The sequence below is a fragment of the Aythya fuligula genome, chromosome 1, assembly GCF_009819795.1.
Source record: "Aythya fuligula isolate bAytFul2 chromosome 1, bAytFul2.pri, whole genome shotgun sequence".
Lineage (NCBI taxonomy): Eukaryota > Metazoa > Chordata > Aves > Anseriformes > Anatidae > Aythya > Aythya fuligula.
This window is the reverse complement of record NC_045559.1, coordinates 75,005,447-75,020,581: the sequence shown is the minus strand read 5'-3', so window position 1 is coordinate 75,020,581 and position 15,135 is coordinate 75,005,447. Positions and strand designations below refer to the sequence as shown.

At 41.2% G+C, this 15,135-nt stretch overlaps 2 protein-coding genes across 10 annotated transcripts in view; both read left to right on the top strand.

Moving 5' to 3' along the window:
• The window catches only part of PPFIBP1 (PPFIA binding protein 1), a 110,832-nt gene extending 104,165 nt beyond the window's left edge, over positions 1–6,667 (top strand). For all 9 annotated transcript variants that reach the window (XM_032181657.1, XM_032181631.1, XM_032181640.1 and 6 more), the window contains 6 exons: positions 2,009–2,131; positions 3,368–3,493; positions 4,316–4,504; positions 4,831–5,010; positions 5,361–5,426; positions 6,046–6,667. In XM_032181657.1, coding sequence (XP_032037548.1) covers positions 2,009–2,131; positions 3,368–3,493; positions 4,316–4,504; positions 4,831–5,010; positions 5,361–5,426; positions 6,046–6,132 — 771 coding nt within the window. In that variant the 3' untranslated portion in view covers positions 6,133–6,667. The remainder of the gene's footprint in view (positions 1–2,008; positions 2,132–3,367; positions 3,494–4,315; positions 4,505–4,830; positions 5,011–5,360; positions 5,427–6,045) is intronic.
• Positions 6,668–10,054: 3,387 nt separating this feature from the next.
• Positions 10,055–11,740, top strand: REP15 (RAB15 effector protein). The gene has a single exon (XM_032204758.1). The coding sequence runs from the start codon at positions 10,767–10,769 to the stop codon at positions 11,487–11,489; it is 723 nt and encodes a 240-aa protein (XP_032060649.1). The 5' UTR covers positions 10,055–10,766; the 3' UTR covers positions 11,490–11,740.
• Positions 11,741–15,135: the final 3,395 nt, after the last annotated feature.

Here is a 15,135-nt window from a genome sequence, read left to right as displayed (position 1 = left end):
GAACTTCTATTATTCAAGTCTTTTTTTTCTCTTAAAGTAGAAAAGTGGACAGAGGAGGGAAATGCAGCAAGGGCATTGCCTTTTAAATAGGTATTCTTCCTGTCAATTCCCTTTAATTTTAAATTGCTAGGAATGTTTTAGAGTAGAACCATCAAATTTTTAGCAGATTGTGTAAATAATCAACTAAATATAGCTGTATGCAAAGTATGAAAAATACTTTTAAAAATCACGTGAAGATTTACCCCAACTCAAACTAAAATAGCAAACTATGAAATAGAAACTCTAATCTTAAATTCATCATAAGGTTAGCCGAAAACAATGAAATATGTGGACAAGTGAAGAATCTAGTCATAGATTATTCTGACAAAATTGTAAAATAGTCCAGTATTTATAACACACATGTAATATTAAAACATTATGCACCTTTATGTCAGGGTTAACCTGGCTTAATGTTTTAATATTAAGCCAGGTTAACCCTGACATAAAGGTGCATAAATTAATTTGTCAGCCAACTTGTACCAGAAAAGAATCAGACTTTGAGACACTTAATGGCACAATGAGGATTAAATTATAATCAAAGAGCCTAATATAGCAAGAATGCAAGTCTCGCAGCATGTGACCCCTGTTGCAGTGCAGAGGTTCTTTGTAGCCCTTCTCTGGTGCTGCAGTACCTAGCTGAGAGTGGGCTGGGAAGTCTCTCCAGGCTGGTCATGTAACTCGCTCCTGCATGAAAGTTTTTCATGTCTCTCTCGTGAGACAGAATCTGATTATTTTGGTTTTGATATGATAAATTTCTGGGGCTAGACATTGAAGTGAAAATAGAGGTAGGCAAAGCATGGCATCTTCTGCATTACATAGATTGGAAACCCATCAGCAGGACACACCAACAGCCTTTTTTAGCCGGCAAGCCTCATCTAAACTTTGTGTCTCCTTAGCTGTTTTCACCATTTGTGTCCTGTGAGTTAAGCCCTCTCGGTTGCCAAATGACTCTCTCTTCCCCTTCTCAGTGATTTGAAGTAGCCCTGAATATAAGAAGGAGAACAAGGGGTGTAATGGAACCAGAGCAAAACTGCTGCTTGCTGCTCTTGTCACAAAGAGGGAAGGAAACTTGCTTCTCCCAGCTCTTGACATCTAAAAGCTACTTATTCAGCCAAAGGCTGCACCTGGTGGCCAGTGCAGGGAGAGGGACGCTGTGAGGCAGTGTCTCCTTTGGCATGGTAGAAATTCTCACATGTGTCAGGAGATGTGTGACTCTTTCTATGAAAGAGTAGCGGGAACCTAAATAGCTGGTCTGTGTGAGCTCTAAAATCAATTTCTCTACAAGATTAATGTGTAAGTAAAAAAACATTGGGAGGATCAAGCTTTTGGAGAAAGAACCATCTGCTTTTGTTAGTATCATAATGTGTTGTAGAGAGGAGTGTGCCTGTGTCTTTGCGTGCTCTTACCCTGTGATGTGTGAGAAGTGGCTCATCTCATGCTGAAAATGATGTGGTGTAAATTCACCTGACATAACCTCATATTTTTATCTCCTTTTTTTTTTTTTTTTTCATTTTAACTATACAGAATGCCTCGATCAGCTTCAGGGTAATTTATTGTTTTAAATTAAACTTCGAGCTGGATGTTTGTGATATTAAAACTTTGGTCAGGACTAAATGAAAATGCCATCTGATTCTGATGCAGTGTGGTTAGAAAGCTGTCCTGTCTCTAGTAGGATTGCGGAGGAGGCATCATCTCACTCTCTCCCATCATCATCACTCCAGATTTCTTGTACTAAGCTCCATACAGCATGTGAAGAACATCATGCAGGAGCTAGTATAGGAGCAACATAGGAAGATTTTCTTCTGGGACAGATGGCTTGACATCCTGTGTCTCATTTATTAAAATTTTATCCCAGAATGTATCAGATGTGACATTTTAAGCCAGAGTCCAAAGCAGTCTCCTACAGTTGGACATTAGTTCCTCTAATAAGTGTATTTGTGTTTACTAACACCCCCTTCCTCTTCGACAGGATGACTTGCTGTCCTTGAAAGTTGTCAGTGTCCTCCACCACCTCAGCATCAAAAGGGCCATCCAAGTTCTGAGAATAAATAACTTTGAGCCTAACTGTCTGCGCAGGAGGCCATCAGATGAGGTACTGCTTGAAGACGGAACTGTGAAGAAGAATCCTCTAGTTTTTTTCTGAGTGTTTGTGATTGTTCCTTCTTTGCCCTCTCCTCCTTTTATTGGTTGTCTTCTATTTCATTTTGTTTCATTTTTTGCTTCCTCTTTCTTATTTTGTTCCCAAGTTTCATGCCCTGCTGTAATTACCTGGAACACCACTTCTTTCTTCTGCAGGCCCTAGAGTCAAATCTCTGCCAAATTTCCCATTCCTCTTCCTAGGTGACAACTGGCTCTTTTGCCTTGAATATGTTTCAGTAACAGAAGTCATCTTAAACTTAGTGCACAGTTACTGTGAGGCTTATGTAATTGTGAAGTCTATGGCAGTGTCAGAATTTCCTCTGTAAAAGAAATTTGGTACTCTTATCAGATGGGAAACTGGTATCAGTTCGTTCTGGAAGCAGTGTACACTGACTAGGGCAATGGATGATGAACCAACTCAGAGTCTTGGGTTTAGATATGTGATGCCTATCTGCACCATGTGGAGATAGCTAGTTTTCAGCTGCACTGGTAGAAATTGCAACTATTCTTAGTACACAGGAAGATATTCAAACTGCATGAAGTATGATACAGACCTGCCCACTCAACTCACAGGCACAGCTCATGTTATTTGGCACAACTTCCTACAAACAGAGCAAGAAAGATGATCACTTCCCAGTAGGATAAACACAAGCTAATCACTGCTGTAATCAGTTCTAGGCTTAGATTATTAGAAAGATAAAACATTTCATGTTGTGAATGAACCACAGTTGAAACTGGCTGATTTCAAACCATACTGCATTGCTGGAAGGCTTTAGACTCTTCTTGTTATGGCTAGAAAAGCATCAGAAAGGTAGCTTCATATCAGTGTCCCCATCACCTAGACTTGTCAGTATCTTAACTCTGAGTTGAAGAAGCAGCTTAAGAAACTCAGGAGAGCTCAGCATATTGTGAACCCTTTGCAATACAGAGGTAAAATATTTCTGATGAAATTTCAGTTTATATCTGCTCTGAAATCTTGCAGTACTTGGGGAATGTGTGGGGTTTGGTCCAGACCCATCTCTGCTTTGACATTGCTGCAAGATAGTAATCCAAAAAGAGTGGAAGCTTTTTCTCAAGTGCAAGGTGGGCTTGTGTGCATTAAAGACAGGAGAGGTTTATTTCAGTAAAGGTTAGGCTGCGACAGCTGTGTTGGGAAGTCTCCTTAACTGCCTTTTTCTGCTGTTCATAGAGTAGTGTCACACCTTCTGAAGTCACCCAGTGGACCAATCATCGTGTGATGGAGTGGTTACGCTCTGTTGATCTGGCAGAGTATGCACCTAATCTGCGGGGGAGTGGTGTGCATGGGGGACTGATGGTAAGGTTTTAGGCAGGCAGGCTGAATCTGTTTATATAAAAAAAAAAAACAAAAACAACAAAAAAAAAAACCACTACCACTGAGAATTGCTAGAGCAAAGTTCTGATATCTTTGCTGCAGCCACTCTTATTTTTTCTTCTGTTTCTGGTTAATAATAAGTTGCTGTCAAAATTCATTACCTTATAGTTTTAAAAAACATGAATGTCTTGGGCAAAATTAGTTTGGAAAGCGATGAGTTTGTTTACCTGTATCCCCCTCACAATTTGATGGTGTTCTCCACTTTCCACCATCTTCCTTCCTAGACCTGAGTATGTTTTTCTTTTGTGAGGGGGGTTTAATTCTTTCATACAATCTGTAATTTCAGTGTCAAACCAGCATTGCTTTTAGTTGCTCTAGCATGAGATGCTCTAGGCTAAAGACTTATACTTGTAGAAGCTTGTTCTGATCGATAGGTATATCCTTTCTCCAGACATTTTATGTCTGTTTATTCTCCATCATTCCTTTGACTGCATTTTCCAGCATTAAAGAGGATGGTGAATAAACATTTTGCAATAGCTCCACATGAGCTAAGGGCGGATTTACGTGTTCTTACCTGCCAGTTTGTTTCAATATAGCTCAAGAAAGCAAGTCTGGAGGTAGCATTTTATGAATCCTTTAACTAGTTATCTCTCTTTGCTTCCCCTTTGTTGTATATTTTCTCTAAAATAAAAACATCTCAAAGCAACCTTAGGAGGTGATGAAGACAGGTGTGCTTCTTGATGTCCTTGAGACCTCATCAGACAGTACTGGCTTCAGCTGTATTCTCTGTGGTTTGGTTAAAAGGTTTTGGAGCCACGTTTCAATGTAGAAACCATGGCGCAATTGCTAAACATCCCACCAAACAAGACACTGTTGCGACGGCACTTGGCGACTCATTTCAACCTCCTCATTGGGCAGGATGCCCAGCAGAAGAAACGTGAAGCCATGGAGTCCCCAGACTATGTCCTCTTAACAGCAACTGCCAAAGTAAAGGTAGGCCACTTGTTCTGGGTCATGTATGTGCTTCCAGGCAGACATTTAGATATCCAGTTTTACCTGTTCTTGGAGCACAGTTCAGTAAGGTCTGAGAAAAGGGGCTGGCTGCTAATGAAAAAAACACACATTAAACACATGAGGGAACACATCTTGTTCTTTTGGATGCAGTTATCAGGAAATGCAGCTATTCAGAAAGTCGTTGTTAGGAGAGCAGGGGGTCTTAACCCTTCATCATCTGCTTACATTGATTGAAACACCAAATGCAGAGAGATCTGTTAATTCTTTGTTTACTCTAACTTGTCAACTTTCTCTTCACTTTTAAGCCAAAGAAACTTGCCTTCAGCAATTTTGGAAGCCTGAGGAAGAAGAAGCAAGATGATGTGGAAGAGTATGTGTGTCCTATGGAACTGGGGAGGGCTTCTGGAAGTGGGTCAAAGAAGGGTTTTAAGCCTGGCCTGGATATCCGAGTGTATGATGATGACGATTTGGACAGACTGGAGCAGGTAAAACAGTTTAAAATCCTTGGCTCTGCTGTCGGGTTTGGTGGAAAACCTCCTTTTCATGGTGAAACCTTTCCTTTACTTTGGGACTGTGACTTTCTTAGAGTCACACAGCACCACTAGCAAACATAACAAACATGCCTCTCGGCACAGGAAGATACAAGCTGTGAATGCAATACCTGTAAGACCCTCTCTTGCATAGTGTGTGGCCCTCATGGGCCACACTCTTTTCTTGCTCTGACCAGGTTGGGTGCAATCAAGCATTTACATTGCCTGCTGTACTTAATTGCCATTCTGTTGTGGCATACAGTGGATTTATTATTCATTCATTATTCATTATCTGTTTTTTGCAGATGGAAGATTCAGAAGGGACAGTGAGGCAAATAGGAGCATTTTCTGAAGGCATCAACAACTTAACAGTAAGGCGTAAAACTGGTGTCTGTAGAATAAGGTTCCTTTTCTGTACAATGGACCTAAGACCTTTGCCAGTCTCTAGCATTAAATAGCAGTGCTGAGTTATCTACAAACATACTTAAGTGCAAATTTTCATCACTGTTAGCAGCTCTGTCAAGCAGCTTAGTTTTGTGTTTTGGGGAGCAATTGCTTTGCTAGGTATCGGTGCTTTTAGTGAGAGATAGTGTTTGGATGGGGTGAAACGCCTCAGTCTGAGAACTGAAGTATGTAAAATACTGTGCAAACAACAGATACAGTGAAGCCTCATCAGAAATGGAATCAGCCCAGCCCCAGCCGGCATTTCCCAAGCCATTTGTGCCAGCAGAAATGGAGCTGGGCCATGGGGTAAAAAAAATAAATCTGTTCCTCACAGTTTGTTTTGTAGATGAGTTATTTTTCAGCTGGCTCCATCCCCTGAGCCAGGGGTTCCCCAGAAATCAATGGGGGTGGGTCTGGAGGGGAAGAGTGATAGGATGCCTTGCCTGTTAGTGTTGTTTGCTGCCAGCCATGAGACTGGACTGTCCTCAGTACTTGATATTAATTGGGAGGGCCTGAACCTTGACTCTTTTCTCATTTCCTTTCTAGCATATGTTAAAAGAAGATGAAATGTTTAAAGACTTTGCGACTCGCTCTCCTAGCACCAGTATAACAGATGAGGACTCTAACGTGTGACAGTAACCACTAGGCACTGATGAAGGCTCAGCTCACTTTCCTATGTACAAGAAACAGCATTACACATGATGGGCAGCAAATCATGTACATTACATTGCTCTTGCTTCTGTTTGTTAGAAGTAATACTGGGAGGTGGCGAATTTAAAAAAAAAAAAAAAAAAAAAAAAAAAAAAGGTGCCTACTCTAAAGTTGCCATAAGAAATACCCAGACACTAGTGAATGGTAATTGTTTTTTTACTATATTTAATGTACAAACTGGTGGTATCTTTCAGAGTGTTGCATTTAAATTTACATGGTATCATAGTGCTCCTTTTGCTTATTCTTGTCCTGAGATAATCCTTTATATTGTTTCAGAATAGATGTATTGTGTCTGTAGATTCTGATCAGCTTTCTCTAGATTTTCAGTTGAAACAAGATGTTATTGCTATCAGCACAAATACTAGTTCTGCCCTTCCCATGATATCGAATTTAGTCATCCATGCCCTCCCCTGTAGCTCTTAATTGTTGCTTTTATTTTTATACTGTTTTATAAAAATAAAAAAAAAAAAGAAAAGAAAAAAGAATATATTAAGTACATGTAAAAGCAGAAATTTAAATTTTGTGAAATAGAGTGATGGAAAGCTTGAGGTGTGGGGGAAGGGGAGGGGTTTGTAAAAGATTATCGCAGTTTGCATACCAGCTGGTTACTGGAAAAGGCAGGCTGGCCTTTGGAACTGTTTGCTTTTTTTGCTTTTTACTAAGTGCACAGTATAATGATCTTCCATTTGGGATGAAACAGTTATAAAGCATGTTTCTATTGGCAGTGACTCTTACAGAAACTGCAAATTTAAAAACGTCTTCTTCCGTGTTCCTTGCAGCAGTAGTTATAGCATTCAAGAAAGTTATTAATGTTTCTGTGACTTAAAAATATTCTGGAGAGTTTTCCTTCAAGCTGAGAGTACTCCCTGCATATGGAAGGGATATTTCTGTGCTGTAACTAACATAAAGATGGTGGAGTTGCAAAAAATCAAAAATAAAATATATAGAGAGAGAAATGTATAGGAAATATATTATTTCATAATATTAAAGCCAAGGTGGGAATTTCCCTCAAAAATACAGATATCAAACATGTTGCATATCATTTTACCTTCTAAAAACATAACTCTCTTGCCTTGAAGATGATCAGATTTTAGTAAGTCTAACTAGCCAGTAGAATTTTTTTTTTGTCAGAATTTTTCTGTATTGCAAGATGTCCTAGCCAAAAGCCCAAAAAGTAACTGTTTATTACAGTGGTTGTTTATACGGTGTTGAATGTTGCATGTATTTTAGCACAATGGCATGAAACTTCTTTGCTTTGTAAAGGAAAAAAATCCAGTTAGAATTGCTCCTTGCAGTGGTATTTGGCTTTTATAAGAGTTGTCACTTCCGGCAAGGGTAGTAATGAAACCATTTCTGACATGCTGCTTGTGTGGTATAATGGAGTTTAGATTTTGGCTGATTTTGTGGGTGTTTCTGAAACACCATTACAAAAGTTAGGAAGGGAAGGAAGGTTCTTCACAGAGCTCCTGCTTATAGCTTATAATCTATTACAAGTCTTTTTTTTTTCTTTTTTCTTTCTTTTTTTTTTTTTTTTTTTAAGGATGTGCAGTGAAGGCTATTTATGTGCAAAGAAAATGAAAAATTTGATGTGGACCAGTTGTGTTGTATATGATATCAAGTGCTGCCATTCTCTTTTTAGTAACTGGAGCCAGGCAAACAATCTGTAATTGTTCATATTCAGTTTGTGCCACTTTACATTTCTCTACGGACAGACTACAATACTGGTGCTTTATCCAAAATTCCTGACTAAGTAATATCCACAAATAATTTGCTATCTGTTGTTTCTTCCTCTGCTGTCTTGGGGGTGTTTGAGCTATTTTAATTAGGCAGAAATACCACATTATGTAACGCCTGCTTCCAGCTTTCAGGTGCAAATACTCGGATGTGGATTCAGGGCTTGCTTTCTGTGAATAATTTGCAATATGGTAATTATTTACATGTAAGTTGAGCTCAAGACCCTGCTCTTACCAGTAGAGATGCGCTGGGAGGACATAGCACAGGCTTCTGAGCAACAGTATTCCTCTAGTTTCACTCCTTTAGCAGGCTCTGACTAGTGGACATAATGGCTGGATATTCACAGGGAAAAAAAAAGGGCTAGTGACACAATATTATGTGCTGAAACAGGTATAAGCAAATACTCTCAAATTTCTTTTCAGTTCAGTGCTATTAACAAACATATTGGCAGCAGCAGGTGATCACTTGTTTTTAAGTCCAGTGTAAGTAAAATTCTGCTCCGAACAACCCATTTCAGCATCTACTGGTTGGAAAATTGGTTGTCCCTTCAAAGCAGCCTATCATCTGAACCGTGATTATTTTATGGGGGTCTAATATGAAAGCAAGGGATGACCTCAGGAAGTTTATGGGCGCATGTGCACAAAATTGATAACATTGTGGTATTTTGTGCATTTTTGAAGAGGGCAACATTACTGCTGTGTATTGCCATGTAAGATCCAATAAAATCTGTGGAAAATGCCAAGTGTTTGTGTTTGTTTTAAATATGTATCCGTATTTTTTTTAATTTCCTAGGAAGCTATTTTGTTCTATTTAAAAGATGAGGGAGAGGGGGCAAACAAAATTAGAGTCTTTGTGGACTCATTAGTTCATCTGTTGATAGTGCCTGCAGAAAGAGTCAGATAACAGCAAAGAAATGCACTGTCCTACGTCTTTTTATACTGATTTCTGAGATCCAGATTTGAATCACTTGGGTTATTTGGCACAGTGTGATGAGAAAGTGTCTCTGTTGATTGTCATCTGGTGCAAAAGCACCAGCTTTTGCCATTCCCACTGCAGAGAACAAGCATCTCTCTAGCCCCAGGTGTTGTCCCCTACGCATGTATTTGCAGCCTTCAGCAGGCATAGGAGCTCCAGCTGTTTTCCCCAGACCACAGTGTGCTGCTGGGATGCAGGTAGAAATGTCGATAAATGTTTTGCCTGGTGTGGCCAGATAACAGAGCAGAAAATGCAGAACCCCTCCCTGTCTTTTGACTGTCATTTCTGTGGTTTTGTATGACAGATCAACATTTCTGTGTTAACAATGAGGATAAACACTTTGAAATCTAGAGCACAATATGCATTTGTTGTTACAGTGATGTGCAAAATAGAAGATGCATACTACTTGAGAGCTTTATGCTTTCCTTGAGCGTTCTGATGTTTTACTTTGCAGCAAGAGCTTTACCTGGTGAGTCCTTTTATCTTTTTCCTCCCAGCTGAGGATAGCACTCTGTGAGGCAGCTGTGAAAATTAAAGCAAAACCTGAGTTGCCAGTAGATTTGGAGCAGAGGTCAGCAAGGAGAGTGTGTTAGGTGCTGGGGAATCCCTCTGTAGAAAGGAAGGGAACTCAAGATTTAGGGTCAGAGATAACAAGAGAAGCAGTAGTGAACACCTACTGATGGCTGTAAGTTATGAAGGAGTGGAGACAGGCCCATGACAAATATGAAGACCCTGTAAGAGAAGAAAGGTAATACCTAGGACATGATCTGTTTCTTGGAAAGAGGGACCTGAGGGCAGTGTGACTGACCAGCCTGCTCCTGAGATGGCGTTTCCCTTGTGGGTGTGGCAGGAGCACAAGAACACCTGTAGGCAGGAGGGGAGAGATCAAATGAAGGAAGTTTTAAGCAATTAGAGAAAAGAAGGCAGAGAGAGAACCTCATTGCTTTTTTCATTCATTGAGAATGAAGAGGAATAAGACTCAGTAGGACAATGTTTTGTGAGAAGGTTGGTGAGCTTCTGGGCCCATGAGGAGACTGTGACAGTGCATTTGGTGGCAGCAGTAGCTTCTGGAGCTGAACAGGGCTGGTGCCTGCTGCAGCAGTAACATACATTCCAGCTTTTACAATTAGGGAGACTGGATTTTGTAAAGTTAGGAAGCTTGTTTATTTGTAGTTGTAGCTGTGCATTGACTGTCCAAGCCTCCCTAAGATAATCCAGCAGCAACAGCACAAGCTTCTTAGTTGAGCCAAATGTTCAAATGAGTCCATGTGCATTGTCATAGCACAGTTAATGCCACTGACAGTAACAGCAGTTAATATTGGGATACAGGCAAACATTCCATCAAAATAGACCATGACATCATCTCACGCATCCTGTAGAAGTCTTCAGGTTTGGATACATATTTCTCTCTGGGTGATTAAAGAAACAGCTTGATTCATCTCTAGGAAACACCCAGTGCCAATAAAGAGGCTTCTTTGTAATAGTCCTAGAAATGAGATTGAATGAGATAAGATCAGACTGGAACAACATAGGTTTGGTGAAGGAAATGGTGTCAGAATGAACAATAAGGAAAACAAACAGGTGAATTCAGTAGGTGTGGAAGTTACAGGGCCTGCTGGGCTGGTCCCTGCTCAGTGAGCTGTGGAGGAACGCGCCCAGAAGAAACCTTTCATGCCCTCCAGGACTGCAGCCTGCCAGGCATGACTTTAATCTAGAAGGCGACAGCTACCCATTATGTGTACTTAGTAGGTCTGACAGTGCCCAGTGACTACAGAGCCTTTGCTGAAGAAGGAAGGGACTTCCCAGAGGCTGTCTGCATGTGGAAATGACCTTCTTCTGCACATAAAATGGGCCAGAAAATATCACATGAAGACAACCAGGAGAGCAAGGCCAAAACTCTTGTTATCTGTGAAGTCTTCAGCCAAGGTGTGGTCTATGCATCGCAAAGACTGAAGGACTACCTTGGGTTCATAGATCCTCAGAGCAAATTCCAGACAGCCACAGACACTCTGAATGAGATCTTTCTGGTCAACTTCATCAGCTTCTGTGTGGAAAAGGGAGTGGAGGAACGTATCACAACCAGCAAAACGACCAAGCAGCAATCCTTGTTGTTTGGTGTGGACTGGATCTGGACTCTGTTGGGAGTTGACAAGCAAATCAAACTTCAGATTGCTGTGCAGGCTCTGCAGCTGGCCGAACTTTTCCATAGTGAAAGCAGCCCCACCAAGGCACTGGATGACTGCTGCTGGGAAGCCACGCTGGCAGATGAGCATTTCCAAAACAGGAGCAGGTTCGAGAAGCTGGCAGAGTTCTGCTGCCTGGTGGGACAGGACTGCCTGGGCTTGTTCATCGTGTTTGGTGTGCCAGGGAAGCCCAAGGACATCCGCGGAGTCATGCTAGACAGCATTGCCAAGGAGAAGCAAAAATGCTGCCTGTTGGGCAGGAATGCTCTAAGGCAATTTGTCATGAGTACTGAGAGCTTCCTGTCCACAAAAGAGATGTTGGAAAACTGCCTCAGCGCAAGAAATGGACTGAAGGAGGTGGGCAATGTGTACGTGAACTTTCTGTAAACCTTGTGTTAGCAGCAGCAGCTCTGAATGCCTGAAGCAAAGGCTGTGTGGGCTGAGCTTGCCTCATTTCCCATCTTGCACGCCATTCCTCCACCCCCTTATTTCCCACTTTCCCCCTCCGCCCAGCACATTCCTGTAGATCCTGCAGTAGCCAAAGCTGATTCAGTCTCTCCAGGTTTTAAAACAACAGGACATACCTGCCAGAAAATGTGTTTATAGAAGGCTCATAATTTTGCCAGAACATTTTGTTCGCCAACTGTCAAGTATTGGCTAAGGCTGATGAAAGCTTTATTGCCTGGAGCCTTGGGAGGTCTTATTAGACTTGACTCAGCCTCTGTGCGCTATGTCTATAGAAAAGGCAGACTGTTTGTTTTTTAAACAGGAGGATGAGTCTGTAATAAAGAAAATGTGTTGTTACTAGTCATAAAAGTTGCAGTGAGTTTGGAGGACAACAAGAGGACTTCAAAACACTCTTTTGGAGGAGTGGAGCTGGTTCTCAGTTAGAAGGAGGAGGAAAAGCCCTTCCCTGGGATAGAAATGGGCTATATGAAGAAGCTATTAATCACCTGCCTGCTGGAAGTAAATCAGTGCCTTGCTATGGATTCAGGGACAGGAGAGCCTCAGTGCTGTGGGCCACTGTGAAATGCATGGGCAGGGTTGGTCCCAGCTGCAAATCCTGTTCTTGCTAAGCAGCTGTGTCAGGTCAAGGTGTGGCAAAAGGCAGTGGCAATTGTTAAAGAAAATGTGGGAAAATTAACAAATGGGGACAAAGATCCAGCAGTGGGGATGCTGATGGGAGTCTTCGTCTTTCAAAACTGCAGAGGTGAGCTCCAGACCACTCATGGCAGCGAGCAGCAGTCTGGAAGGGGCAGAAGTGCTTTGCTTTGTCTTTGTTTTCAGTATCTTAGCAGCTAATAGTATTTATGTACTGATTTATTCAATTTTCCTCAGGTTTTACTAGACAGCACTTTGTGTTGCACAGTTGTAGTTACTTTCTTTCAGCCACTGTTAACCAGTGAAAGGAAGAATTAATCCAGTTTCAAACTCCCAAACCCACTGTGTTTGTAGGCCACTGTGGCACTGTAGTGACCAACTTTTGTATATGGGAGTAGTTTTGTAAGCATCACCCTCCTCTTCATGTGGCTTTCCTTATAATTTAACAGAATAAAAATAATTTCAACAATCTTATTTTTTGCTATTTGATGTTTGAGTTTTAAGATGGGGAAGCTGCGACCTCTAAGAAATAAAGGCTCTTATTTACACAGTCATATAAAAAGAGCATAAAGAAGCTTTGGCAATAGTGCCAGAAGCTTTCCACAAGGTAAGTCTGAACTGATACTGAAAAGTGAACAGAAACAAAACCAAACACACAGACATCAGTGAAATTTTTGCCGTGTCACAAAGGTAGCTGGGCCGGGGAAGGGAGGCTTTTTAAACTAGCTCATTTAAATACGGTTGCTTTTTATAGAGCTGGCTGCATTGTAATTTTTGTGCATAACAGGGGTTTGGTAAGACAGAGAGGATAATTCTGGTATTTTATTATTTTTTTACAAAGAAAATGTGCATAGTTACAGGGCTGTGCAGTGAGAGCAAGGTCTAGGACCATTCAGGATGGTTTTTATTTTTGTGTGTTTAAATTAACAGCATGAGCAGTACTGTAGCTGGATTGATTGTTTTATAAAAGACCAGCAGAAAAGCTTTATTTTTGCTTTAAATTATCTTGCAGCTTGTGGTTTTTAGGGCATTGTCTTGTAATAAGATCAGTTCCATAGGAATGCTGTCTCTGCAAACATTGTGTTTTCTTCCTTTGGATGTTTTGCATACCTTTTTGGAGTTGGAAAAGGAAAATAAATCCAAATGATTTGCATGTATAGATTTTGAACTATGAAAATTAGACACTGAGGCAGTTGACCATTTAATTTGACTCTTCCAGAGGTGCTCTGGTACCTCAAGTAAGCAAGACTCAGGTAAGTCTTGCTTACTTGAGGTACCAGAGCTGCTTAAGCTGCCTTGGTACTTATTCTGGGATCCAGATTACATTTTCCAGGGTGTGCCACAGCTTTCACCTGGTTGCCTCATGGGTTGCAGCTCAGGAGCCTGGCCCCTCAGCAATGGTGGGAATTTGCCAAGAATCTGTGCTGTGGATAATAAAGGTGAGGACAAACAACAGAGTATTTAATGATGTAAATTTGACTTTGTTCATTTATTTAGCCAGGCTGAATTGGTGACTCAGTCATATGTGGTGGTTTTACCGTGCTGAGCAGCTAAACCCCACAACCGCTCTCTCACTCCCCCTCCTTTAGATGAGGAGGGGGAGAAGTAAAGCAAAGAACAACTCACGGGTTGAGATAAGGATAATTTAATTAAAGGGAAATAATTATAATAATTAAATAAAGACTACCATGAACTAAACAATTTAACTAAGGGGAAATAAAAGGGAAAGGGGAAAAAGGGAGGGGAAAAAGGGAAAAATAAAAAGAAGGGAGGAAAACAAACAAACAAAATAAATGAAAGCTATATGGAAGTGCAGAGGAAAGAAATTACTCTCTACTTCCCACAAATGAGCGATGATTGACCATGTCCTTGAAGCAAGGCCTCAATGCACACAGCCGGTGTTTGAGAGGAGGACCCACGTCTTCTCAACGAGAGCCCACCCCTCCCCTCTTCTTCCTGTTTCCACCTTTTATTGCTGAGTGTGACATCACATGGTATGGAATATCCCTTTGATTGGTTTAGGTCAGCTGCCCTAGTGATGTTTCTCTCCTCACTTTTTGCCCACCCCCTAGGAGGGTTAGAGAAAGGCCCGATGCTGTGCCACTGCTGCTCAGCAGTAGACACAACACTGGTGTGATAACACTGCTGTTCCAGCTACAAGTACAGAGTACGGCACTGTATGGGCTGCTGCCGGGAAAGTTAACATTCCAGCCAGACCCAGTACAGTACCGCAGGCTTTTCTAACAGTGTACATTTTTACTGGGTAAGTTGCTGACCTCAGTCTAATCCAAAGGTAATTAGGTAATTTGTGTTGTGTTTTTTTTGTTTGTTTGTTTGTTTGTTTTTTAATGGTGAGTAGAAGCAAAGTTTAGGGGGTTGGTTTGTTTGTTTGTTCTTCACTTTGCCATCATTTTCATTGTATAGCTTGGTTAATGCATGAAACTCGTGAGGATGAGCTCAAGAGCTCACAAAAGCGTAGAGAGGAAACATGCAGCACCTGCTGCTGTTGGCCAGTTAGTTTCACCAGGTAGTTCTTCAGAAAAAAAACATCAGAAAACCTTACCCTACCCCTTCTTAATTTAAGAAACTTTAAATTAAGAAAGCTGACTAGCATTTCTCTATCAAATTATGCAGAGAAATGCTTGTCTTTTTCCAGCTGAATCAATTACTAACACTGTTGTGTTGGGATAGTCCGCTTTTGTTATGAAGCCATATCATGTGTGCCCACACATACACAGCAGCATTGCATTGGCGTCTGTAACTGTACCGCCACTGTGCACAACTGCAGTACGTGTAACACCATGCCAGTTGCTGGATAGGGAACAGGACCCTACTTGCAAGTTTCCAGCTGTTTCACACAGTTGTTCAGGAAATGTGAAAACATTATTTTTACCTCCCATCACAAGCCTCTGACTCCCTGCTGTAGTGATGT